Source organism: Oncorhynchus gorbuscha, linkage group LG01 (assembly GCF_021184085.1).
Source record: "Oncorhynchus gorbuscha isolate QuinsamMale2020 ecotype Even-year linkage group LG01, OgorEven_v1.0, whole genome shotgun sequence".
NCBI lineage: Eukaryota > Metazoa > Chordata > Actinopteri > Salmoniformes > Salmonidae > Oncorhynchus > Oncorhynchus gorbuscha.
Genome location: NC_060173.1, coordinates 38,743,831 through 38,767,163, shown reverse-complemented (window position 1 = coordinate 38,767,163; position 23,333 = coordinate 38,743,831). Strand labels below are relative to the sequence as shown.

At 44.8% G+C, this 23,333-nt stretch overlaps 1 protein-coding gene across 2 annotated transcripts in view; it reads right to left on the bottom strand.

The window, feature by feature from the left end:
* Positions 1–21,980, bottom strand: part of LOC124037267 (core-binding factor subunit beta-like) — a 38,704-nt gene extending 16,724 nt beyond the window's left edge. For both annotated transcript variants that reach the window (XM_046351956.1, XM_046351965.1), the window contains exons 1-3: positions 21,544–21,980; positions 20,872–20,958; positions 18,181–18,297 (exon numbers count right to left, since the gene is read on the bottom strand). In XM_046351956.1, coding sequence (XP_046207912.1) covers positions 18,181–18,297; positions 20,872–20,958; positions 21,544–21,621 — 282 coding nt within the window. In that variant the 5' untranslated portion in view covers positions 21,622–21,980. The remainder of the gene's footprint in view (positions 1–18,180; positions 18,298–20,871; positions 20,959–21,543) is intronic.
* Between the last annotated feature and the right edge of the window lie 1,353 nt (positions 21,981–23,333).

Genomic DNA, 23,333 nt, shown 5'->3' with positions numbered 1-23,333 from the left:
TGCCTAACCCGCACCACTCTCTCCCCTTTCCCCTCACCTTGCCCTCTGGATGGGCTGTGACAGCTGCCTCTGTGCCCCCCGGGTGACTCAGCAACCCCCACTGGGCAGGTCAGCAACCGGCAGGAAGTGACAAACACACTGGTGCCCAGTTCTACTACCACGTCCTCACCAACAGCCCATTCATACTGTACACTCCCACCCACCCAACCTTAATGAGCAAAACAGGAACATAGTCACAAACCACCATATGGGCTTAAACAAACTGGTCTCAAATAGGTACCAGTGCCCACACACTAAAGTCTGTAACGGTAACTACAGGGTAGAATGCCCACACACTACAGTCTGTAATGGTAACTACAGGGTAGAATACCCACACACTAAAGTCTGTAACGGGAACTACAGGGTAGAATACCCACACACTAAAGTCTGTAATGGTAACTACAGGGTAGAATACCCACACACTACAGTCTGTAATGGTAACTACAGGGTAGAATACCCACACACTAAAGTCTGTAATGGTAACTACAGGGTAGAATACCCACACACTAAAGTCTGTAATGGTAACTACAGGGTAGAATACCCACACACTAAAGTCTGCAATGGTAACTACAGGGTAGAATACCCACACACTAAAGTCTGCAATGGTAACTACAGGGTAGAATACCCACACACTAAAGTCTGTAATGGTAACTACAGGGTAGAATACCCACACACTAAAGTCTGTAACGGTAACTACAGGGTAGAATACCCACACACTAAAGTTTGTAACGGTAACTACAGGGTAGAATACCCACACACTACAGTCTGTAATGGTAACTACAGGGTAGAATATCCACACACTAAAGTCTGTAATGGTAACCTCAGGGTAGAATACCCACACACTAAAGTCTGTAATGGTAACTACAGGGTAGCATACCCACACACTAAAGTCTGTAATGGTAACTACAGGGTAGAATACCCACACAATAAAGTCTGTAATGGTAACTACAGGGTAGAATACCCACACACTACAGTCTGTAATGGTAACTACAGGGTAGAATACCCACACACTAAAGTCTGTAATGGTAACTACAGGGTAGAATTACCCACACACTAAAGTCTGTAATGGTAACTACAGGGTAGAATACCCACACACTAAAGTCTGCAATGGTAACTACAGGGTAGAATACCCACACACTAAAGTCTGCAATGGTAACTACAGGGTAGAATACCCACACACTAAAGTCTGTAATGGTAACTACAGGGTAGAATATCCACACACTAAAGTCTGTAACGGTAACTACAGGGTAGAATACCCACACACTAAAGTCTGTAACGGTAACTACAGGGTAGAATACCCACACACTACAGTCTGTAATGGTAACTACAGGGTAGAATATCCACACACTAAAGTCTGTAATGGTAACTACAGGGTAGAATACCCACACACTACAGTCTGTAATGCAATACTACACAGTGTGAGTGACTTCACCTTTGCCCCTAAGATGACTTAGATGTGGATATGTGAATGTGTACTGTGTGGGTGTTTTTGTAATGGTGTGTGTGTGGATGTGTGGTGTGTGTGTGGATGTGTAGTTTGTGTGTGTGAGCAAGGCCTCCCAGGCCCGGGCCAGTCAGCCTGGCCCTCTACAGCAGGGACCCAGAGGGGCCGGCCGGGGGCTCCAGCCATGGGAGGGAGGGACCCTATCAGACTGTACTGATGGACATTCATTGTCTACAGCAACAACCACAGCTGCTTCTTAACCTGGCTACCCAACCCCCAGCCTCCATCTCCCCCTCCCTCTATCCCAGTATCTCTATCTGTTCCCTCCCCTCTGCTCTGCTAGATATGGAGAAGCAGGAAGTCCCTGGGAGTTGAGTCAGCAACAGGAGTAGTGTGTGCAATCCTAATCAGGGCTTTGTTGTTTTTTGTCAGATACAGTGTCAGTCTATCCATATCTTTGAGCACACACACATCCTTCATTGTTGAGATAAATCCCCCCCCACACACACACACACACACACACACACACACACACACACACACACACACACACACACACACACACACACACACACACACACACACACACACACACACACACACACACACACACACACACACACACACACACACACACACAGGTGTGACTAGGTGCAGTTGAGATGCATACAAAGCAAGAAGAGATAGAGCACGCTTCTCTCTGTATTCAGAGCGGATGAAGTTGTACGTTTACACTATTGTCTCGGGCACAAATACCAATCCACACCCACACATCAATACTCAGACAAACACCCTCACACACAACTCTCCGTTACTCCACCCACACCACCTGCCAGAGAAACAAAGAAACAGAGGTATTAGCCTTGTTTTGCCCCTTGCGCTCACCCGTTCTCCCCGCCCCTCCAAGCCCTATAATTACCCCTCACCACTGAGTCACGACAGGGCGCCCAAACCCAGTTATAGCCCCCTAACTGACCACCTCCCACCCAAACCCAGTTATAGCCCTTTTGCTGACCACCTCCCGCCTAAACCCAGTTATAGCCCCCTAACTGACCACCTCCCACCCAAACCCAGTTATAGCCCCCTAACTGACCACCTCCCACCCAAACCCAGTTATAGCCCTTTTGCTGACCACCTCCCGCCCAAACCCAGTTATAGCCCCCTAACTGACCACCTCCCACCCAAACCCAGTTATAGCCCTTTTGCTGACCACCTCCCGCCTAAACCCAGTTATAGCCCTTTTACTGACCACCTCCCGCCCAAACCCAGTTATAGCCCCCTAACTGACCACCTCCCGCCCAAACCCAGTTATAGCCCCTAACTGACCCCCTCCCACCCAAACCCAGTTATAGCCCCCTAACTGACCCCCTCCCACCCAAACCCAGTTATAGCCCCCTAACTGACCCCCTCCCACCCAAACCCAGTTATAGCCCCTAACTGACCCCCTCCCACCCAAATCCAGTTATAGCCCCCTAACTGACCCCCTCCCACCCAAACCCAGTTGTAGCCCCCTAAGTGACCCCCTCCCACCCAAACCCAGTTATAGCCCCCCTAACTGACCCTCTCCCACCCAAACCCAGTTATAGCCCCCTAACTGACCCCTCCCACCCAAACCCAGTTGTAGCCCCTAACTGACACCCCCCACCCAAACCCAGTAATAGCCCCCTAACTGACCCCCTCCCACCCAAACCCAGTTATAGCCCTCTAACTGCCCTGCATTCACCTGACACCATGCCAGGGCAGAACTCACAAACATACATACATACAATCACAGACAGCCTAGCAGACAGCCTGGCAGACAGTCTGGCAGACAGCCTGGCAGACAGACAGCCTGGCAGACAGCCTGGCAGACAGACTATTCCATGGATATATGTTCCTAATCAGAGGATAACTGCGCCTGCTGAGCCTGATTCTGTAATGCAGTAACACTGACTCAAATTCAGTGAGGCCTCCTCTACGTCATTTCCCAATTCAAGTCATCAAAATGGATTGTTTCTATCAATCCAGCCACTGATACATTTTTACTGTATCCTTTATATTATGTATAATTGTACAACCCAAAAAGCTATCCAATTTAATAGAAGCCTTATTATCTGGGTGGTAAGGAAAACATAGTCTTTGTCACTTTGGCAGACAGATTATGAGTCAGTTTGGTTATGATTCCACTTTTTTCTCCCATTTATACATTTACTGGGAATAAGGTACAGGGTAGTTGGGGACACAGAGTACACTATGTAAAATAATTTCTCGCACGAACACCATACACATGATATCCATTTCTCAGTTTTTACAGATGGCTGTTTAACTTAAGTAAATATCATGCAAAGGCAAATTCAGCATTTGGATAAAGTTTCTAACCACAGGAGAATGGGAGAGAGACTGCAGGGACAGGCTACAGAGGAGAATTGGCTGAGTCTACAAAACCCCAGAGGACTCTGAGAATTCCCATCAGATAGTCACAGACACTAATATAAACATAACTCTTAGATATGGAATTGTTATTATCTAAAAGTAGTCAATTACCTCCATTTTTAACAAAAAAAGAACAAATGAACAAAATAATGGTTGAAAATACAATAGAAGAATATTAGCATTTCAAAAGAACGTGTTGGCGGGCTCAGTTTTCATGGAAAGAGGTAACGACAGTCAAAATAAAGAATCAGCAGGCTTGCCAAGATCTTTGGGGACTTGATTTCTCAGGCACTCTAGAAATACTTGGACCCAAGTCCAGCTTCACGCCTGCCATTTTCCCTCTCTGTACAATACTATCAGGGGGATATAGGAACTGGACAGGGAATACTGGGTTGTAGGGCACCGCTTGGCCCCTCCCTAGACTCACCCATTACAGTGTCAGGTTGGAAGCAGAGGGGCGAGACACGACCCTACAGGCCAAATGACCATGCAGGTCTCCCACTGTAGCCAGAAGAGAACATAGTTCCTGGAATAGTGACCAGGAATGCTGTCGGCAAATACACACTGTATTTCTCACCTGTGTCCTGGGGCTTCTGGAGAAATAAATCCCAAAGCAGGATGCTTCCCTCTCCTCCATCCCAGACAACAACACGGTCTGATTGCTCACACTCAGGGGGATGGAAGGAGGGTGGGAGGTTCAGACTTGCATCAGTACAGACACTGAAGTCTTTCACCTACTCATCTGGGCTATCCGATCTATGACATTTACGCAGGAACAATTTAGTATAATTCATATTTAATTCACTCATGAAATGTTGATTAAGTGACCTGCTCAGATGCAACATCACCATACAGTTAGGTCCCCGTGGTCCAAACTCCCAGGAATCAGAATCAGTTGAGGAATTCAACAGTATCATGGAATGTTCATTATTCTGGAGGGCAAGGCGATTGGAAAACAAAGGAAAGAAAATCTTTAAATTGGCAGGAGGAGAGCAAGAAGGTGAGTGGTCAACTGAAACACTTTTGGTGGAAAAGTGTGATGTCTATATAAAGACAACCAAAGAAATGAAGAACTCGTGTAACTCTTGCTATTAACTAAGTGACTAATGACAATGTCCAGTTATAAGTCAACATGCTCTCACGTCTCATTGTGAAATGAACAATGCTCCTGTAGGTAGTGGAACAGTTAAGTAATAACAGCTAAATGTTATATTTTTTGTACGTCTTCGAAAGTAGCCATGAAAATGGCCAACCAGAGCTCACCTGTTTCATTTGACTGTAAGATTACATTTTTCATTCAGGAAGCCATGAAACGTTCCATTTCTTTGTACACCACAATAAAGCCTGCGAGTGGTCATTGATCTGAGGCTTGGGATAGAGGAAGAGGAAATTTGAGCTGTGGAGCTATAACGAGAACCCTATGGGAAGACTAGAGGAAGGAGTATGATTGACTTGTGCTGGGAAAAACAAAGCTTCTCTTTCCCCAGCACAGACAGTTCTTTCCCAGCATACAGTCAAAACAGGAACATTTTGGTAAAAATCTAATTCAAGAAAAGGACATGGCATAGCCAAGAATACAAAGAACCCCTCTTTTTAACAAACATCAAACAATTCACAGCAGATCAGAGGAACACGAGGAGGGCTCAGTGCACAATGGGCATGACAGAGCAGCAGGAATCAATTAGTGGGCACACTTTGATGATGTCATTGACAAGTAATCTGCAAGTGGAGTGGCTTCTGTTTGAGGGAGATGGAAACAAGAGCCCCCACCACAGAACGAGCCGGCCCACTGTGCTCCTCGCAGAGAAGCTAGTCCATCATCCTCCCTCCTCCCTCCACCCTGGCCTTCGCCCAGTCGCCCCTCTCCTCATCAGTGTCAGGAGTGAGGGCTGATGCCTCCCTACCCCCTCCCCCATCCTACACTCATTACTACCCGGGACATTTCAGCCAGACTTAAGTACAAACTCCATTAAATATGTATGGACTAACTATAGTAGCTTTATGACATTAAGGACGTAAACTTTAAACTTAGCAACCGACCAATTGGTATTTGTGTGGCTTCCTGAGATAATTTCGTAGCCCTTCCCAAACACCACACCCTGCATAATGTTGGGGCTGAAGATGAGAGAGATTAATTTGCTCAACATTTTGTTTCCTTCAATAACCACCACCGTCAGCAGAAGCAGCAGCAAGCGGAGCTGCTAAATGAAAGCATTTACCCCTCTCTGGCTCTGTAACAAGGTTAACTGTCAAGCTGTTCCCCCTCTCTGGCTCTGTAACAAGGTTAACTGTCAAGCTGTTCCCCCTCTCTGGCTCTGTAACAAGGTTAACTGTCAAGCTGTTCCCCCTCTCTGGCTCTGTAACAAGGTTAACTGTCAAGCTGTTCCCCCTCTCTGGCTCAGTAACAAGGTTAACTGTCAAGCTGTTCCCCCTCTCTGGCTCTGTAACAAGGTTAACTGTCAAGCTGTTCCCCCTCTCTGGCTCTGTAACAAGGTTAACTGTCAAGCTGTTCCCCCTCTCTGGCTCTGTAACAAGGTTAACTGTCAAGCTGTTCCCCCTCTCTGGCTCTGTAACAAGGTTAACTGTCAAGCTGTTCCCCCTCTCTGGCTCAGTAACAAGGTTAACTGTCAAGCTGTCCCCCCTCTCTGGCTCTGTAACAGGGTTAACTGTCGAGCTGTTCCACCTCTCTGGCTCTGTAACAGGGTTAACTTTCAAGCTGTCCCCCCTCTCTGGCTCAGTAACAGGGTTAACTGTCAAGCTGTTCCCCCTCTCTGGCTCTGTAACAGGGTTAACTGTCAAGCTGTCCCCCTCTCTGGCTCTGTAACAGGGTTAACTGTCAAGCTGTTCCCCCTCTCTGGCTCTGTAACAGGATTAACTGTCAAGCTGTTCCCCCTCTCTGGCTCTGTAACAGGGTTAACTGTCAAGCTGTTCCCCCTCTCTGGCTCTGTAACAGGATTAACTGTCAAGCTGTTCCCCCTCTCTGGCTCTGTAACAGGGTTAACTGTCAAGCTGTTCCCCCTCTCTGGCTCTGTAACAGGGTTAACTGTCAAGCTGTTCCCCCTCTCTGGCTCAGTAACAAGGTTAACTGTCAAGCTGTTCCCCCTCTCTGGCTCTGTAACAGGGTTAGCTGTCAATCTGTTCCCCCTCTCTGGCTCTGTAACAAGGTTAACTGTCAAGCTGTTCCCCCTCTCTGGCTCTGTAACAGGGTTAACTTTCAAGCTGTTCCCCCTCTCTGGCTCTGTAACAGGGTTAACTGTCAAGCTGTTCCCCCTCTCTGGCTCTGTAACAGGGTTAACTGTCAAGCTGTTCCCCCTCTCTGGCTCTGTAACAAGGTTAACTGTCAAGCTGTTCCCCCTCTCTGGCTCAGTAACAAGCTTAACTGTCAAGCTGTTCCCCCTCTCTGGCTCTGTAACAGGGTTAACTGTCAAGCTGTTCCCCCTCTCTGGCTCTGTAACAAGGTTAACTGTCAAGCTGTTCCCCCTCTCTGGCTCTGTAACAAGGTTAACTGTCAAGCTGTTCCCCCTCTCTGGCTCTGTAACAGGGTTAACTGTCAAGCTGTTCCCCCTCTCTGGCTCTGTAACAAGGTTAACTGTCAAGCTGTCCCCCTCTCTGGCTCTGTAACTCTGTTCCCCTCTCTGGCTCAGTAACAAGTTTAACTGTCAAGCTGTTCCCCCTCTCTGGCTCTGTAACAGGGTTAACTGTCAAGCTGTTCCCCCTCTCTGGCTCTGTAACAAGGTTAACTGTCAAGCTGTTCCCCCTCTCTGGCTCTGTAACAGGGTTAACTTTCAAGCTGTTCCCCCTCTCTGGCTCTGTAACAGGGTTAATTGTCAAACTGGCGCCAGGCAGCTCAAAAACATGTTTTGTGGCACATGACCCGTCATGAATATGGAGATTGGCTCCGTAAGTGCAATGCTAGGCAGACAAACACGTACATAAAAACACATTCACAAACCCACACACAATCCCGCGCACACACACACCCACTCACACACTGGCTGGTCTTGGGAACAAGCGAAGAAGCTTTAACACAAAACTATTAAAACTCCAATTCCTGTGGTGACGCCTCAGACTGCAGTCCCTTTCATAATGGAGTCATTTACTCTGAATCTTCCCTGTGCTATCTGCCCTCGAGCGAAAATTCTTACATCCAGAGACAGGCCAAAGATTTATAGAGTCTGCTGCCTCTGAGGCCCGCTCTCTGTCTCTCTCTGTTCTAGCCCTATGACAGACACCAACACACCTACACAGTCTCACTATGGCTTACTGCTGTAATACCAAGACTGTAGCTCAAAGGTTCAGGAGTCATTCTGCCACTTTCTTCATGTATTTGTGCTCTTAACACAGAGTGGAAGCACACTGTGGATGGTCTACACCAGCAGCAAGAAGCCAATCAGTTAACAAGCCTCCAAACTCAACCTTGTGGCATGGCCATGCAGACGGAACCCAATTTGTGCTTTGTATAAAGGGAAACCACACACAAGTGCTACTGATGAACAGAGTAGAGAGGGAGATTTGGACAAGATGCCAAACATAATATCTCTTAAACTCTTAAAGCTGAACCACGTTCCAAAACCCTACGTGTCTCACATTTCAACAATATTGAGTTGAGGAGACAGAGTTCATATTTAAGAGTCTATCTTCCCTTCTCTTGTTACAGTAAAAATCCTATTTTATCAAATGGGCATGACTTCAGTCCAGATAGTCTGTGTAGAGGTTCTTGACCTAGCCTAAAGAGATGCCCTAAAATCCCATGGTGAGTCATCAGTATCAATGCAGTTCCATAACAACAAAGCGTCAATCAGTGGTGTAAAGCACTTACGTAAAAATAATTCAGAGTACTACTTTAGTCGTTTTTTGGGGCATCTGTACTTTACTATATATATTTGGATTACTTTTACTTTTACTTACTACATTCTTAAAGAAAATAATGTATGTTTTACTCCTTACATTTTGAATGCTTAGCAGAACAGGAAAATGGTCCAATTCACGCACTTTATCAAGAGAACATCCCTGGTCATCCCTACTGCCTCTGATCTGGCGGACTCACTAAACAGAGAACATCCCTGGTCATCCCTACTGCCTCTGATCTGGCGGACTCACTAAACAGAGAACATCCCTGGTCATCCCTACTGCCTCTGATCTGGAGGACTCACTAAACAGAGAACATCCCTGGTCATCCCTACTGCCTCTGATCTGGCGGACTCACTAAACAGAGAACATCCCTGGTCATCCCTACTGCCTCTGATCTGGCGGACTCACTGAACAGAGAACATCCCTGGTCATCCCTACTGCCTCTGATCTGGCGGACTCACTGAACAGAGAACATCCCAGGTCATCCCTACTGCCTCTGATCTGGCGGACTCACTAAACAGAGAACATCCCTGGTCATCCCTACTGCCTCTGATCTGGCGGACTCACTGAACAGAGAACATCCCTGGTCATCCCTACTGCCTCTGATCTGGCGGATTCACTAAACAGAGAACATCCCTGGTCATCCCTACTGCCTCTGATCTGGAGGACTCACTAAACAGAGAACATCCCTGGTCATCCCTACTGCCTCTGATCTGACGGACTCACTAAACAGAGAACATCCCTGGTCATCCCTACTGCCTCTGATCTGGCGGACTCATTCAACAGAGAACATCCCTGTTGGCTGGGCTCCCTGCCTGTGCCATTAAACCCCTACAACTCATCCAGAACGCCGCAGCCCGTCTGGTGTTCAACCTTCCCAAGTTCTCTCATGTCACCCCGCTCCTCCGCTCTCTCCACTGGCTTCCAGTTGAAGCTCGCATCCGCTACAAGACCATGGTGCTTGCCTACGGAGCTGTGAGGGGAACGGCACCTCAGTACCTCCAGGCTCTGATCAGGCCCTACACCCAAACAAGGGCACTGCGTTCATCCACCTCTGGCCTGCTCGCCTCCCTACCACTGAGGAAGTACAGCTCCCGCTCAGCCCAGTCAAAATGTTCGCTGCTCTGGCCCCCCAATGGTGGAACAAACTCCCTCACGACGCCAGGACAGCGGAGTCAATCACCACCTTCCGGAGACACCTGAAACCCCACCTCTTTAAGGAATACCTAGGATAGGATAAGTAATCCCTCTCACCCCCCCTTTAAGATTTAGATGCACTATTGTAAAGTGACTGTTCCACTGGATGTCATAAGGTGAATGCACCAATTTGTAAGTCGCTCTGGATAAGAGCGTCTGCTAAATGACTTAAATGTAAATGTAATCCCTGGTCATCCCTACTGCCTCTGATCTGGCAGACTCACTAAACAGAGAACATCCCTGGTCATCCCTACTGCCTCTGATCTGGCAGACTCACTAAACACAAATGCTGTGTTGGATTGTGCTCCTGACTATCCGTACATTTTTTAAACTAGAAAATTGTGCCGTCGGGTTTGCCTAATATAAGGAATTTGAGATGAATTATACTTTAACTTTTGATACTTAAGTATATTTAAAATCAAATACTTCTGGACTTTTATTTTATTTTACTGGGTGACTTTCACTTTTTTTTCATTTTCTGTTAAGGTATCTTTACTGTTACTCAAGTATGACATTTGGGTACTTTTCCCACAACTGGCATCAATGGAGGATCCTCATCAGAGACCCCTTATCTCTCTGAACTCATGTCTGAGGTAAGCTAACTTCACTTGGAACAGATTAATAATTGATTACGACACATTGAATCATCCCCCTTCTCCGGTCTGCTACTGTAGAAATTCAAACACCCTGCACTTCTGCTGCCTGTCACAGTATGAGGACCTGAGTTAAGGACTCTATACTCGATGCTTCTGTGGCAGTTATACAACTTCCTGTTCTGCTCTGTGAATTTTGAACAGTATGCTGCTGTGTATTCATTTCTGTCTCTGATGATTTTCTGAAGGCACTGTTAGCTATCCTTTGGCACTCCAATCTAATCAACTTAATATTGGACAAGGGAGTTAGGGTCCATGTCCATTAGGGCAGTGTGGATGATCCACTGGACTGACCAGGGTTCTGGTACGAAACAGTTGACTACTGGGAGCCCCTGGCTGGGACAGGGTTAGCGGCTCCTCCCCAGGCCCTACTAGCTACCGCTAAAATTAACCTCCCACACAGCTGGTTCCCATTAGCCTGTAGTGACACTCAGAGCCTGTACTTAAGCTCTACTGGGGGGGGGGGGGGGGTTCTGCTGGCACCGTCTGTTTTCAATGGTTTATTCACCTGCGAGAGAGACATGTGAGAGGGAGACCAAGAGTGAGAGACCTGAACAGCGAGTGAGAGAAACACCACAAAAGAGATATAGAAAGACCTAGACAGACCAAAAAAGAGAGAGACCAGAAGAGATAAAGAGAGAGCGATAGAGAGACCTAAAGATACCAAGAGAGCGAGAGAGAGAGAAAGAGACAGAGACGGAGACGGAGACGGAGACGGAGAGGGAGAGGGAGAGAGAGAGAGAGAGAGAGAGAGAGAGAGAGAGAGAGAGAGAGAGAGACGGAGAGAGAGAAAGAGACAGAGACGGAGACAGAGACGGAGAGAAAGAGAGAGAGAGAGAGAGAGAGAGAGAGAGAGAGAGAGAGAGAGAGAGGAGAGACGGAGAGAGAGAAAGAGACAGAGAGGGAGAGAGAGAGAGAGAAAGAGAGCGAGCGAGCGAGCGAGAGAAAGGGAGAGAGAGGGAGAGACGGAGAGAGAGAAAGAGACAGAGAGGGAGAGGGGAGAGAGAGAGAGAAAGAGAGCGAGCGAGCGAGCGAGAGAGACAGAGATAGAGAGAGAGCGAGCGAGACAGAGACAGAGAGAGAGAGAGAGAGAGAGAGAGAGAGAGAGAGAGAGAGAGAGAGAGAGAGAGAGAGAGAGAGAGAGAGAGAGAGACGGAGAGAGAGAGAGAGCGAGAGAGAGAGAGAGGGAGCTATAGTGTGAGCAAGGGCAGAACAGAGAGAAAGAGAGGGAAAAATAGGGAAAGAGAGAGAGAGTCCGTGGGCTCACACTGCGCTGTGGTTGGTTCTGACTCCATCAATCAGAAACACCAAGACCCATAAAATCACTCACTTTTCATGGAAAGAATATTATAACTGCTCCCTATTCATCTGTTACTCTGGGTTGGCGCTGGGTGGTGGTGAGGGGAGAGCTGCATGCTATATGCTCTTTATGGACCTCACACTTCAACTGGGCATAGGGGGAACATGCCATACATACAGAGACATGGCTGATGTATCTATAGGCCACACCTGGACAGTTCCCCCATGAAAACAGCTAGGCCAGGACTTCATGAAATGCTTCAATATTTCACCTCCACAGTTTGCTCTTTTATTTCAGACTTTTTAAAAGGTATTGAATGAATACAGCAGCAGACACAAACCGGTTAAACCCGCGTTATTTCAGTTAAACCAGCCATCACGTTTCCTCTTCTGACACCACTGACGCCACACGCTTTCACTTTTCACTGCAGACATTCTGTCTATTAACGTCTCCTTGCCAGGCAGTGTGATATGTGTTTGTGTAGAAGGTTAACAATCACACTAATTAAGAGCAGAGGTTGCAGCGTACGCAACATCTCTCCCAGCCTGACACCACTAGTCTGCAGGGAGGTAGAGTAGATAGGGGTAAAGTGGGAGGGAGCGAGGGAACGAGGGAGGCATCAAGGGGGAGGGAGGGACGGGGAGCCCAGAGAAAAATCATACGTTCTCCAAGTAGGTTCCACCTTAGTTCCTAAAGAGAAGTACTTATGACAAGGAGCAGAGCAGTAGCACCCGTCTTGGGATTTATACCCTGTGTGTGTGTGTGTGTGTGTGTGTGTGTGTGTGTGTGTGTGTGTGTGTGTGTGTGTGTGTGTGTGTGTGTGTGTGTGTGTGTGTGTGTGTGTGTGTGTGTGTGTGTGTGTGTGTGTGTGTGTGTGTGTGTGTGTGTGTGTGTGTGTGTGTGTTCAAAAGTGCATGTGTTTGTGTAGGGTGACAGTGCTAGGAGCGTGGCTGTGACTAGGAGCTCCTTGGGGCTTATTTTGGAATAGGAGGGACTGAGGGTCCAGGGCTCATTAAAACTGCATGTTCTCTAAGCCTGCTAGAGGGGATAGGGGATAGGGTTACTACAAGGCCCCTGCCCCAGACACTCAGCGCCTCATCTGTAAAGTGCTCTGCACGCCTGACAACTCCCAGTCACGCCTTTTTAAATAATTAATGGGCAAAGATTAGTCCGTCAGCCTTGAGCCGAAAGGTCCATCGATTTCTCACGGATGCATTTTTAATGAGCACATTTCAGGGGCCTCTGGCACACCTTACATACGGCAACAGCCACGAGCACTCCAGGGGAGCAAATGAATACACAAACAAAACAATAACAATAAATATAATCATTCTAAACACTGCATCTTCATTGGTGTGGAAACAAAGGTGTCAAGTTTTAAGATTCCTTATCTAATCTGTTAAACAAATATAACGTTTTGGGTCATCTTTATACAATGACTAGTAAAATCTTCAGGGCTAAAATATGTATGTTTCCCATTGTTTCATTGAGCGCTCCATGGAAATAGAAGGGATGCAATCAGTCAGTGGTGTTTAATGGTTCAGATAATCATTTTATCACCTATTTTATTCAGTACGGCTCATCCTGGACCAGGCCCAAATCCCCGACACTCAAAGAAGGAAGAGGCGTCGTTATAGAGGATACCAGCGTGCGGGATACCTGACGAGTCCACGTCGGTGAGTGGATAAACCGCCTCTAACCTCGGCTCTTTTGGTGAACATGCAATCACTGGAGAATAGTGGTTAGAGTGTTGGACTAGTAACCGAAAGGTTGCAAGTTCAAATCCCCGAGCTGACAAGGTACAAATCTGTCGTTCTGCCCCTGAACAGGCAGTTAACCCACTGTTCCTAGGCCGTCATTGAAAATAATAATTTGTTCTTAACTGACTTGCCTAGTTAAATAAAGGTAAAAAAATAAATAAATAAACTTGACGAGCACCATTCGATCTATCCTATCAACGTGATCCGAAAAACTGTAATATCCTATGTTCCTCAGAGTCGTGGCTGGACATGGAAAACATACAGTATCAGTCAAAAGTTTGGACAAACCTACTCATTCAAGGATTTTTTACATTTTTACTATTTTCTACATTGTTTATTAATAGTGAAGACATCAAAACTATGAAACAGCATATTTGTAATCATGTAGTAACCAAAAAAGTGTTAAACAAATCCAAATATATTATATATTTGAGATTCTTCAAAGTAGCCTTGATGTGAGCTTTGCATGCTCTTGGCATTCTCTCAACCATCTTCATGAGGTAGTCACCTGAAATGCATTTCAATTAACAGGTGCGCCTTATAAAAAGTTAATTTGTGTAATTTATTTCCTTCTGAATGCATTTGAGCCAATCAGTTGTGTTGTGACAAGGTAGGGGTGTTATACAGAAGATAGCCCCATTTGGTAAAACACCAAGTCCATATTATGGCTAGAACAGCTCAAATAACCAAAGAGAAATGACAGTCCATCATTACTTTAAGACATGAAGGTCAGTCAATGTGGAAAATTTGAAGAACTTTGAAAGTTTCTTCAAGTGCAGTCACAAAAACCATCAAGCGCTATGATGAAACTGGCTCTCATGAGGACCGCCACAGGAAAGAAGCTGAGTTACCCAGAGTTACCTCTGCTACAGAGGATAAGTTCATTAGAGTTAACTGCACCTCAGATTGCAGCCCAAATAAATGCTTCACAGAGTTCAAGTAACAGAACCATCTCAACATCAACTGTTCAGAGGAGACTGCGTGAATCAGACCTTCATGGTCGAATATTTGAAAAGAAACCACTACTAAAGGACACCAACAAAAAGAAGAAACTTGCTTGGGCCAAGAAACATGCACAATGTACATTAGACCGGTGGAAATCTGTCCTTTGGTCTGATGAGTCCAAATTGGAGATTTTTGGTTCCAATTGATGTGTCTTTGTGAGTCTTTGTGAGACGCAGAGTAGGTGAATGATCTCTGCATCTGTGGTTCCCACTGTGAAGCATGGAGGAGGTGTGATGGTGTGGGGGTGCTTTGCTGGTGACACTCTCTATGATTTATTTACAATTCAAGGCACACTTAACCAGGATGGCTACCACATAATTCTGCAGTGAAACTCCATCCCATCTGGTTTGTGCCTAGCGGACTATCATGTGTTTTTCAACAGGACAATGACACAACACACCTCCAGGCTGAGTAAGAGCAATTTGACCAAGGAGGAGAGTGATGGAGTGCTGCATAGATGGCTTGGCCTCCACAATCACCCGGCCTCAACCCAATTGAGATGGTTTGGGATGAGTTGGACCACAGAGTGAAGGAAAAGCAGCCAACAAGTGCTCAGCATATGTGGGAACTCCTGGAAGACTGTTGGAAAAGCATTCCAGGTGAAGCTGGTTTGGAGAATGCCAAGAGTGTGCAAAGCTGTCATCAAGACAACAGGTGGCTACTTTGAAGAATCTAAAATCTAACATATATTTTGATATTTTTAACACTTTTTTGGTTACTACATGATTCCACATATGCTATTTCATAGTTTTGATGTCTTCACTATTATTCTACAATGTAAAAATAAAAAATCAAATAAAAACCTTGGCTAAGGAGGTGTGTCCAAACCTGTGACTGGCACTGTACATATTACCTCAATTACCTCAACTACCTCATACCCCTGCACATTGACTCGGTACTGATACTCCTTTTACATAGCCTTGTTATTGTTATTTTATTGTGTGACTATTTTGTTTTTTATTTTTGTAAAGTTTTCTTACTTTTTAACTATGCATTGTTGGGAAAGAGCTCGTAGTTAAGCATTTCAGGGTAGAGTCTACACCTGCTGTATTTGGCGCATGTGCCAAATATATTTTGATTTGACTTGACATTGACAGAGTTGGTAGGACCTGGAGACAATCCCATGGACTATCAGCTGTCACGGCTGCATCACCTTAACACGCCTGTAACAATAATGATACATTTTATTTTAAGCGTTTTTCACAACACACAAAGTCAGTTGACATTCACAAGAAATCAGTAGTATATAAAGCAATAAAATCACATATTAAATAAGTAAGTATATAAAAGTACACTAAACATGAGGACAGACTAAGTGTCGAGAACACCTAGACATGATGACACACTAACCAGGGAAGTGAACTAGACAGAGGATAAAAGCTAATCCTGTGTGAAGAGGTGTGTCTTTAGAATATGTGTATGGATTTGAGGTTCTGACATGGAGAGGGAGGGAGTTCCAGAGTTGGGGAGCTGCACTGCTAAAAGCCTGGTCTCCCATAGAGTGGAGCCTGGTGAGAGGGAGGGTGAGGAGGCCAGTGTGTGAGGTGCACAGTGAACAGGTGGGAGTGTAGGGGTGCAGGAGGTCAGTAAGGTATGTGTGCGCCAGTCCATTGAGGGTTTTGTAGGTGAGCATGAGCAATTTGAAGATGATCCTATATTGAACTGGAAGCCAGTGGAGTTTGATGAGGGTGGAAGTGATGTGGTCCCAAAGTCTGGTGTGTGTGAGGACTCGTGCAGCTGAATTTTGAATATGTTGAAGTCTGTCTCGTGTTTTGGCGCGGAGTCCGTAGAGAATGCCGTTGTAGTAGTCTAGGCATGATAAAACAAAGGTGTGAATGAGGGTTTCAGCATTTGGGTCAGTGAGAGAGATTCTGAGTCGTGAGATGTTTTTTTGAGGTGGAAGAAGGCTGACTTGGTGATGTTCTGGATGTGGGGTTCAAATGACAGAGTTGGGTCAAATGTAACACCAAGGTTCTTGACTCTGGAGTTGGAGCGGATGGTGCAGCCGTCGACCCAGTTTGTTAATGAGGGAGTTGGGGCCCATGAGCATAATCTCTGTTTTGTCGTTTAGTTTGAAAACATTATTGCTTATCCAAGTTTTCACTTCACGGAGACAGTCAACAACAGAGGGGGGTGACAAAGTGGAGTTGGGTTTTGTGTGGGTGAAGATGTGTGATCTGCATAACAGTGAAATCGGAGTCCAAATTAACAGAGGATCTGACCAAGGATTAGCATGTAAATACTAAACAGTAATGGACCTAACACTGAGACTTGTGGGATACCTTGTAATACAACGGCTGGGGCAGACCTGTAGTTGCCAAGGAAGAAAAACTGTTGTCTATCAGATAGATAAGATTGGGACCAGGCAAGTGTTGTTCCGGAAACTCCAAGAAGCCTCAGTTAAAATCTGATGACAGACAGTGTCAAATGCTTCAGACAGGTCCAGGAGGATGCGGATGGAGATGTTCCCAGCATCAGAAGCACAGAGGTGGTAATTCACTATCTTTACCAAGGCAGTTTCAGTGCTATGCATAGCCCGGAAGCCCGACTGAAGGGTGAGACTGTTGCAGCTGTTGATAGATAGCCTCCACTTTGTTTTGAAAGGATGCCAGAAAACTGTCACAGAGGTTGTGGTGATTGTGAGAGAGGGGTTGTCCAAGGGGTGGTGAAGTCTGTTGATGGTTGAGAAAAGCCCTCCTAGGTTTCCTTGTTCATTCCTTATGATGTTGGAGAAATAAGCAGATTTGGTTGTGGGAAGTGAGTTCTTGTAGTTGTGAATGTGGTCTTTGTAGACCTCCTCGTGGATAATGAGCCCTGGATAATGAGCTCTGGATAATAAGTCCTGGATAATAAGCCCTGGATAATAAGTCCTGGATAATAAGCCCTGGGTAATAAGCCCTGCCCTGCAGTACTGTCAGAATCACAGGAAAAACAAGGCTTTACTATAGAATGACTATTTATATACTATACTATACTGTAATGTACTATTACTATATAACTATGATTGTATTTCTATGGTTCGAACAGTGTCATCATCTTCCTTCCTTATGGCTTTGAGGGAAACCACATACTGTAGTCGTGTGTTCATTGAGTTGGTAGAATGTGTTGGAATTACAGTGAGAAATGGGCATGCTAAAAAACAATAGGAGAAACAGTGAAGAGTGGGGTTTTAAGTGGACGGCAGGGCAGTGTTCTGTGTGAAGCAATAACATATCATTACGGAAAGCCCATGGTTAATCCCACCCAGAAAACATATCAATCTGAATCAACAGCCTGGATTCAATCAAACTGTCGTGAGATCAACCTCAACTTTTGGTGAAAAATTCTAGGAATACCCCGAGCCCATACCAAGCTCTTTACAGATCATTAGTGTGCGGTTACATGAGTTCACAGAAATGTCTGGGAAATAAAAAGTGTCATAGATGAGGTTAAGAAAAATCACCTCTCAAAAGATGAACAGATGAGATTAGAGGGAGGATAAAAAGAGAAGAGAGAAGAGAAAAGAGATGTCAGGATTACCTTTCCCGTCTCCCGATCAAAGTCCACATAATCTCGTGTGGGCGTCTGCCTCTGCTCCCCGTGCAAGTTGGCTGGGAAGAACTGCAACGAGAGGTTGGTGCCCGTCGCCACAAAAGCCTTTTAGAGGGAAATCAATACAAACAGGATCAGAACGCTGGGCCTGAGCATAAATTATGCAGCCCATCATTTCTTTTTCACATCAGAGAGACTAGTGTCTGGAGCCTGGAGCCAGGGACAGCGCTCCCAACACTCAGAGAAAGGGGAAAAAACAAGAGTCATCATTTTCTCTATTTGGAGTATAGAGATTTTATTTTACCAACATCTGAATTTTACTTTAGAAATGACAGAGAGACAATGGCACGGCATGAGGGAGAGACTGCATTAGGGAGAGACGGCATGAGGGAGAATACTGGGCAATAGAGAACTGACTTTAGAAATGACAGAGAGACTGAATGAGGGAGAGATGGCATGAGGGAGAGATGGCACGAGGGAGAGATGGCACGAGGGAGAGATGGCACGAGGGAGAGATGGCACGAGGGAGAGATGGCATGAGGGAGAGACGGCATGAGGGAGAGACGGCATGAGGGAGAGATGGCATGAGGGAGAGAAGGCATGAGGGAGAGATGGCATGAGGGAGAGACGGCATGAGGGAGAGACGGCATGAGGGAGAGACGGCATGAGGGAGAGACGGCATGAGGGAGAGACGGCATGAGGGAGAGATGGCATGAGGGAGAGACGGCATGAGGGAGAGACGGCATGAGGGAGAGACGGCATGAGGGAGAGACGGCATGAGAGGCATGAGGAGAGATGGCATGAGGGAGAGAGATGAGGGAGAGATGGCATTGAGGGAGAGACGGCATGAGGGAGAGACGGCATTAGGGAGAGACGGCATGAGGGAGAGACTGCATGAGGGAGAGACTGCATGAGGGAGAGACTGCATTAGGGAGAGACGGCATGAGGGAGAGACGGGAGGGAGACTGCATTAGGGAGAGACTGCATTAGGGAGAGACGGCATTAGGGAGAGATGGCATGAGGGAGAGATGGCATGAGGGAGAGAGAGGAGGAATACAGTAAGAAAGACAGGGAAGGAAGGAAAATCAATAATAGCTTAAAAGTAGACCCTGCCTGACACTAATGACACAGGGTCTAGATGATTTCTTCTGAATTATGTTCCCTGTGCTTGGTTGATGTTATGGAATATTACCAGCTCATAGGTAAAGATTTTAAACAACTGAGCTCCAAACATGGACATAATGTTTTCTGTTGTTTTCACAGCATTACTTCAAACAGAATAAAAACAACACAGGCAGAATACACAAAACACATACTAACACAAAATAAAATGTTATGACCAGATAATTACTAAGACTATATGTGGATAGTATATATTCTGCCTTATTTAATTAACAAAGTCTATTTGAATGTATTTAATTGACTAACATTTTAGGTATGATGATGGTCATTTCAAATGTCTTTTTCAGTCAGAATAATTGTATTTTGAAATAGACACACTTGGGTGAATGGTAGGGTCATAGGACCCAGAGCAAACAGTGACTGTAACAAATCAAACAATCCTCATAAAGTGCCAAAATACTTTCATCACAAAAAAAATAACTCATTAAAAGTAGGCCTAGTCACAATATTATTATTGTGAATATCTTTGTGAATCTTTTTGTCTGAAAATGGCAGTGAATACACTGCAATGTCACGTTATTGTTTAATGGCATGAGGAAAAATCCTTGATTTGAATTAGCTTACCAAAACTATTGTAAAAATCTGACTCAAAAAGAGTGAAATGTTAGACTACTCTAAGAATATAAGTAATAGGCCTAGATAAAAAATAATAATGTTGTTTGACTTTATTACAGCAAATACCTTAATACCTTAGTACACTCTTAGAATGAACGGGACTCGAGTAAACCCGGAGGAACCCCTGGAGTTGAGGTCAATGGTTCATATTTGCACCTTTGGTTAGTTGAACGGTTTCTTGGAGGAACCTTTAATGTTTCAATGCTGCAACGGGTAATCTTTTGATAGGCTGCCACCTCTACAATTAAAAGGTTCAAAATGTAACCCCACCCATCACAAAAAGGTTCCAGTTTGAAACTTTAAAGAGACCCTTTTCAAAGGAACCTTTTTGAACTGGAGAGGTTCCCCGTGTGGCATTTTTTAGAACCCCCAAAGGTTCTTCCAGGGACAGAGTCCTTTAAGAGTGTAGCCTAAGTGAAAATATCGTGATGACTGAAAAAGGAGTGAGCAGAAGGACTGTTTTATGTAGCCACTGTCTGTGCCGCCAGACCAGCTCTGCCCCGACTTCAGTCATTGTCAATGCCCGTTTGTCTTTCTCTCCTCAAAAGGCTATTGAGACAGAGGCAGACCTTAATAGCCATGTCTGTCAGACACCTGATACATTAATCATATTATAGTGTTATGAATTTTTTTGTGAAATAATGTTATGAGGATGTTTTTTGTGTTGTTTACCAGAGAATAAAGGATTAAGTCATGTTTTGGCTGATGTTTTATTAGAATTATTTTAAATTTAACCTTTATTTAACTAGGCATGTAAAATGTCTAGTTCCGTTCCGGGTGTCTATTTATGCAATATATTGACAAACACTTAAGGTTAGTGTAATTATGTCTGATTATAGTCTTATTATCGCAGTTGTGTGCTGAACAGAAATGTTTACTCACTATTTCTGAGCGACCGTCTCTAGAAGCGTTCTGAAACCTGGCTTGCCTCTCCTCGTGCGGTCTGTCTCGGAAACCTGTGTATTTGATCTGAAAATATGAAGGGAAAAATGCATCAATAAAGTTAATCCCAGAGGGGAAAAAATACATAAGTAAGTAGGATGAATAGACTTTACTGTGAAGGCATGGCTCACTTTATGGCTCAGATGATAGTCTAAATTTGAGACACGTCTTTATTTTTCTAAATTCTTACAATTCCGAGGTATCAGATTAATTTAATTCAAATGCATCTCCATTTAGGCTATTGAATTATACAATATGGGAAATAAATGTACATTAGCCATGAGGCAAAGTCACCGTGAATGTCAGTGTTTCGCGCAGCGAGGTGATGAGAGACTCAGATAAGTTGATGGACTTAAAACAAATCAAAACTAAAAATAGTTTCATAACTCTTCCACTTTTTTGAAAAATGTAGGCTTATTTAGACATTAAAATATGAAATACTGTATCAGATAAATTCAACAGTGCTTCATATCTATAATGGAAACCATATCCATCTTTCAGTAAGAAAATAATAAAACGGCTATTCTGCTGTCTTAGCGCAACGTGCATTTCCACATTATGAGGTACTTTGTTTCCGCCACCAGATAAAATGTATCCAATGAGTAGACTTGCCTCGCACTCCCGACTGAGTTTTCTGAAGAATTCTTCGTTTTCAAACTTGCTCCTTTGATCCGGGACCACCCGAGGCATCTTGAAGCTTTGCTGAGAAATGATCCTTGATTCGAATTGTTTTGTGAGCAAGACAACCCTTTGCCGTGAAATAACAGCAATCCCGCTTCTATTCTCTTCCGTCTTGTTTCGTAGCAATGTGCTAACGTAATATTTACCTAATTGTAAGCAGGGTCGTGATCTCTCCCCGCTTTCAAATCTAAACTACTGAGTGGTCAGTCTCTGCCACTGCAATGGATTAGGCTCAATTTCGCACTCGGTTATAATTCCCTCTCACCCTGAAGCGTGTGATCCCCGTCCACTGACAACAAACGCCCGCTCTCTCGACTTTATCTGTCGCGCTGCATACTTCCTGGCTCCTCGGAGTCCGATTTATGACTGTACACCCAAAATACTCCCCCCATTCACAATTCTCCTCACTACTGATCCCCAGTGCGCATGCGTTGAATTTAACAAACTTCAGAGCACAATAAATAGCTTTCCTATGTAAATGTCCATGTCTCATGTTCCTTAGCCCAGAGACATAAAAAACAAACCTTGTTCGTAAATTATTTGGATTAGTAGGCCTACCTTGTGAAGACATGTTTTCCATAAGCATAAGACTTCTGGAAAATGACAAGGTTTCTGAAACAATTACTCAAGGCAAATATTTGTATCTCTGGGAGGCACATTAAGAAGAGGCATATGAGAGTACCCTAATGTTGTAGAACATTTGAAATTCCTGGAAAATAGTTGCATGTAAAGCTAACGATTTGAAAACCCGGTCTCCATCTCTTTCCTCTCCTTAAGTCAATTAAGGCCAAGGGCAATAGTGCTGCTTGTTGATAATTGGAAATATTGAGGCACATTGTGATCTGTGTCTCCCTTTCTCCCGCACACACGCACACGCACGCACACGCACACACACACACACACACACACACACACACAATTTCATGATCCTAAATATTCTCTTTGTTTTTACTATTCACCTACTGATGATGATTATGCTTTGTATTCTCTTGTAGACATATTGGCAAACTCAAGCCCTCCCTTGTGGAATGATTGCAAGATTATGCCATATCTACAAGGCATATAATAACTTGCCTGTGAAATTAAATTTTGCAAAATGTCATTCCAGTTACTAAACAGCACCAATCATGATTATTTTACTGTAAAAAAAAACTATTTACTCAGTCAGAGGAGTTAATTATTATAATTAACCACATATACTAATTAAAAAGCAAAAACACATTTCTGTGAATTATTGAGATCAAAAGTAACTCATAAAAATGTGTGACTAATGTGAAATGTGTGGAGTATGTGTTTTAACTGGTATCTCCCTGAGGACAGTGGGAGGAGACAGGGAGTGGGAGAAAAACACAGAGGGAAAGCAAGAGCAGAACAATGAAGAGGCCATGTATAGACGTCCTCGTCCTGTTTGAAAGATTGCAGTTATTACTTCACGCAATACAGTTTTCCACTGATTTCAATGTTGTACAACATTAACGCCTTTGACACACTTGTGGTTACAAGGTTTTGAAAAACAGTGTTAGCTCCAAGTGCCATGATGAACTTGATGACCACTGACCAACAACTTAGATGTTGTCCAGTGGGCTTTTGGGGTGACTTCTGCTGCGGTGTACAGATCTTGATCGATGAGCACTTTGTCTGTGAGGAGGATATGGATTCCAAATAGACATGTCGGGGTCAAATAGCGAAGGGCGAATTGCCCATTCCACAATTCCAACTTT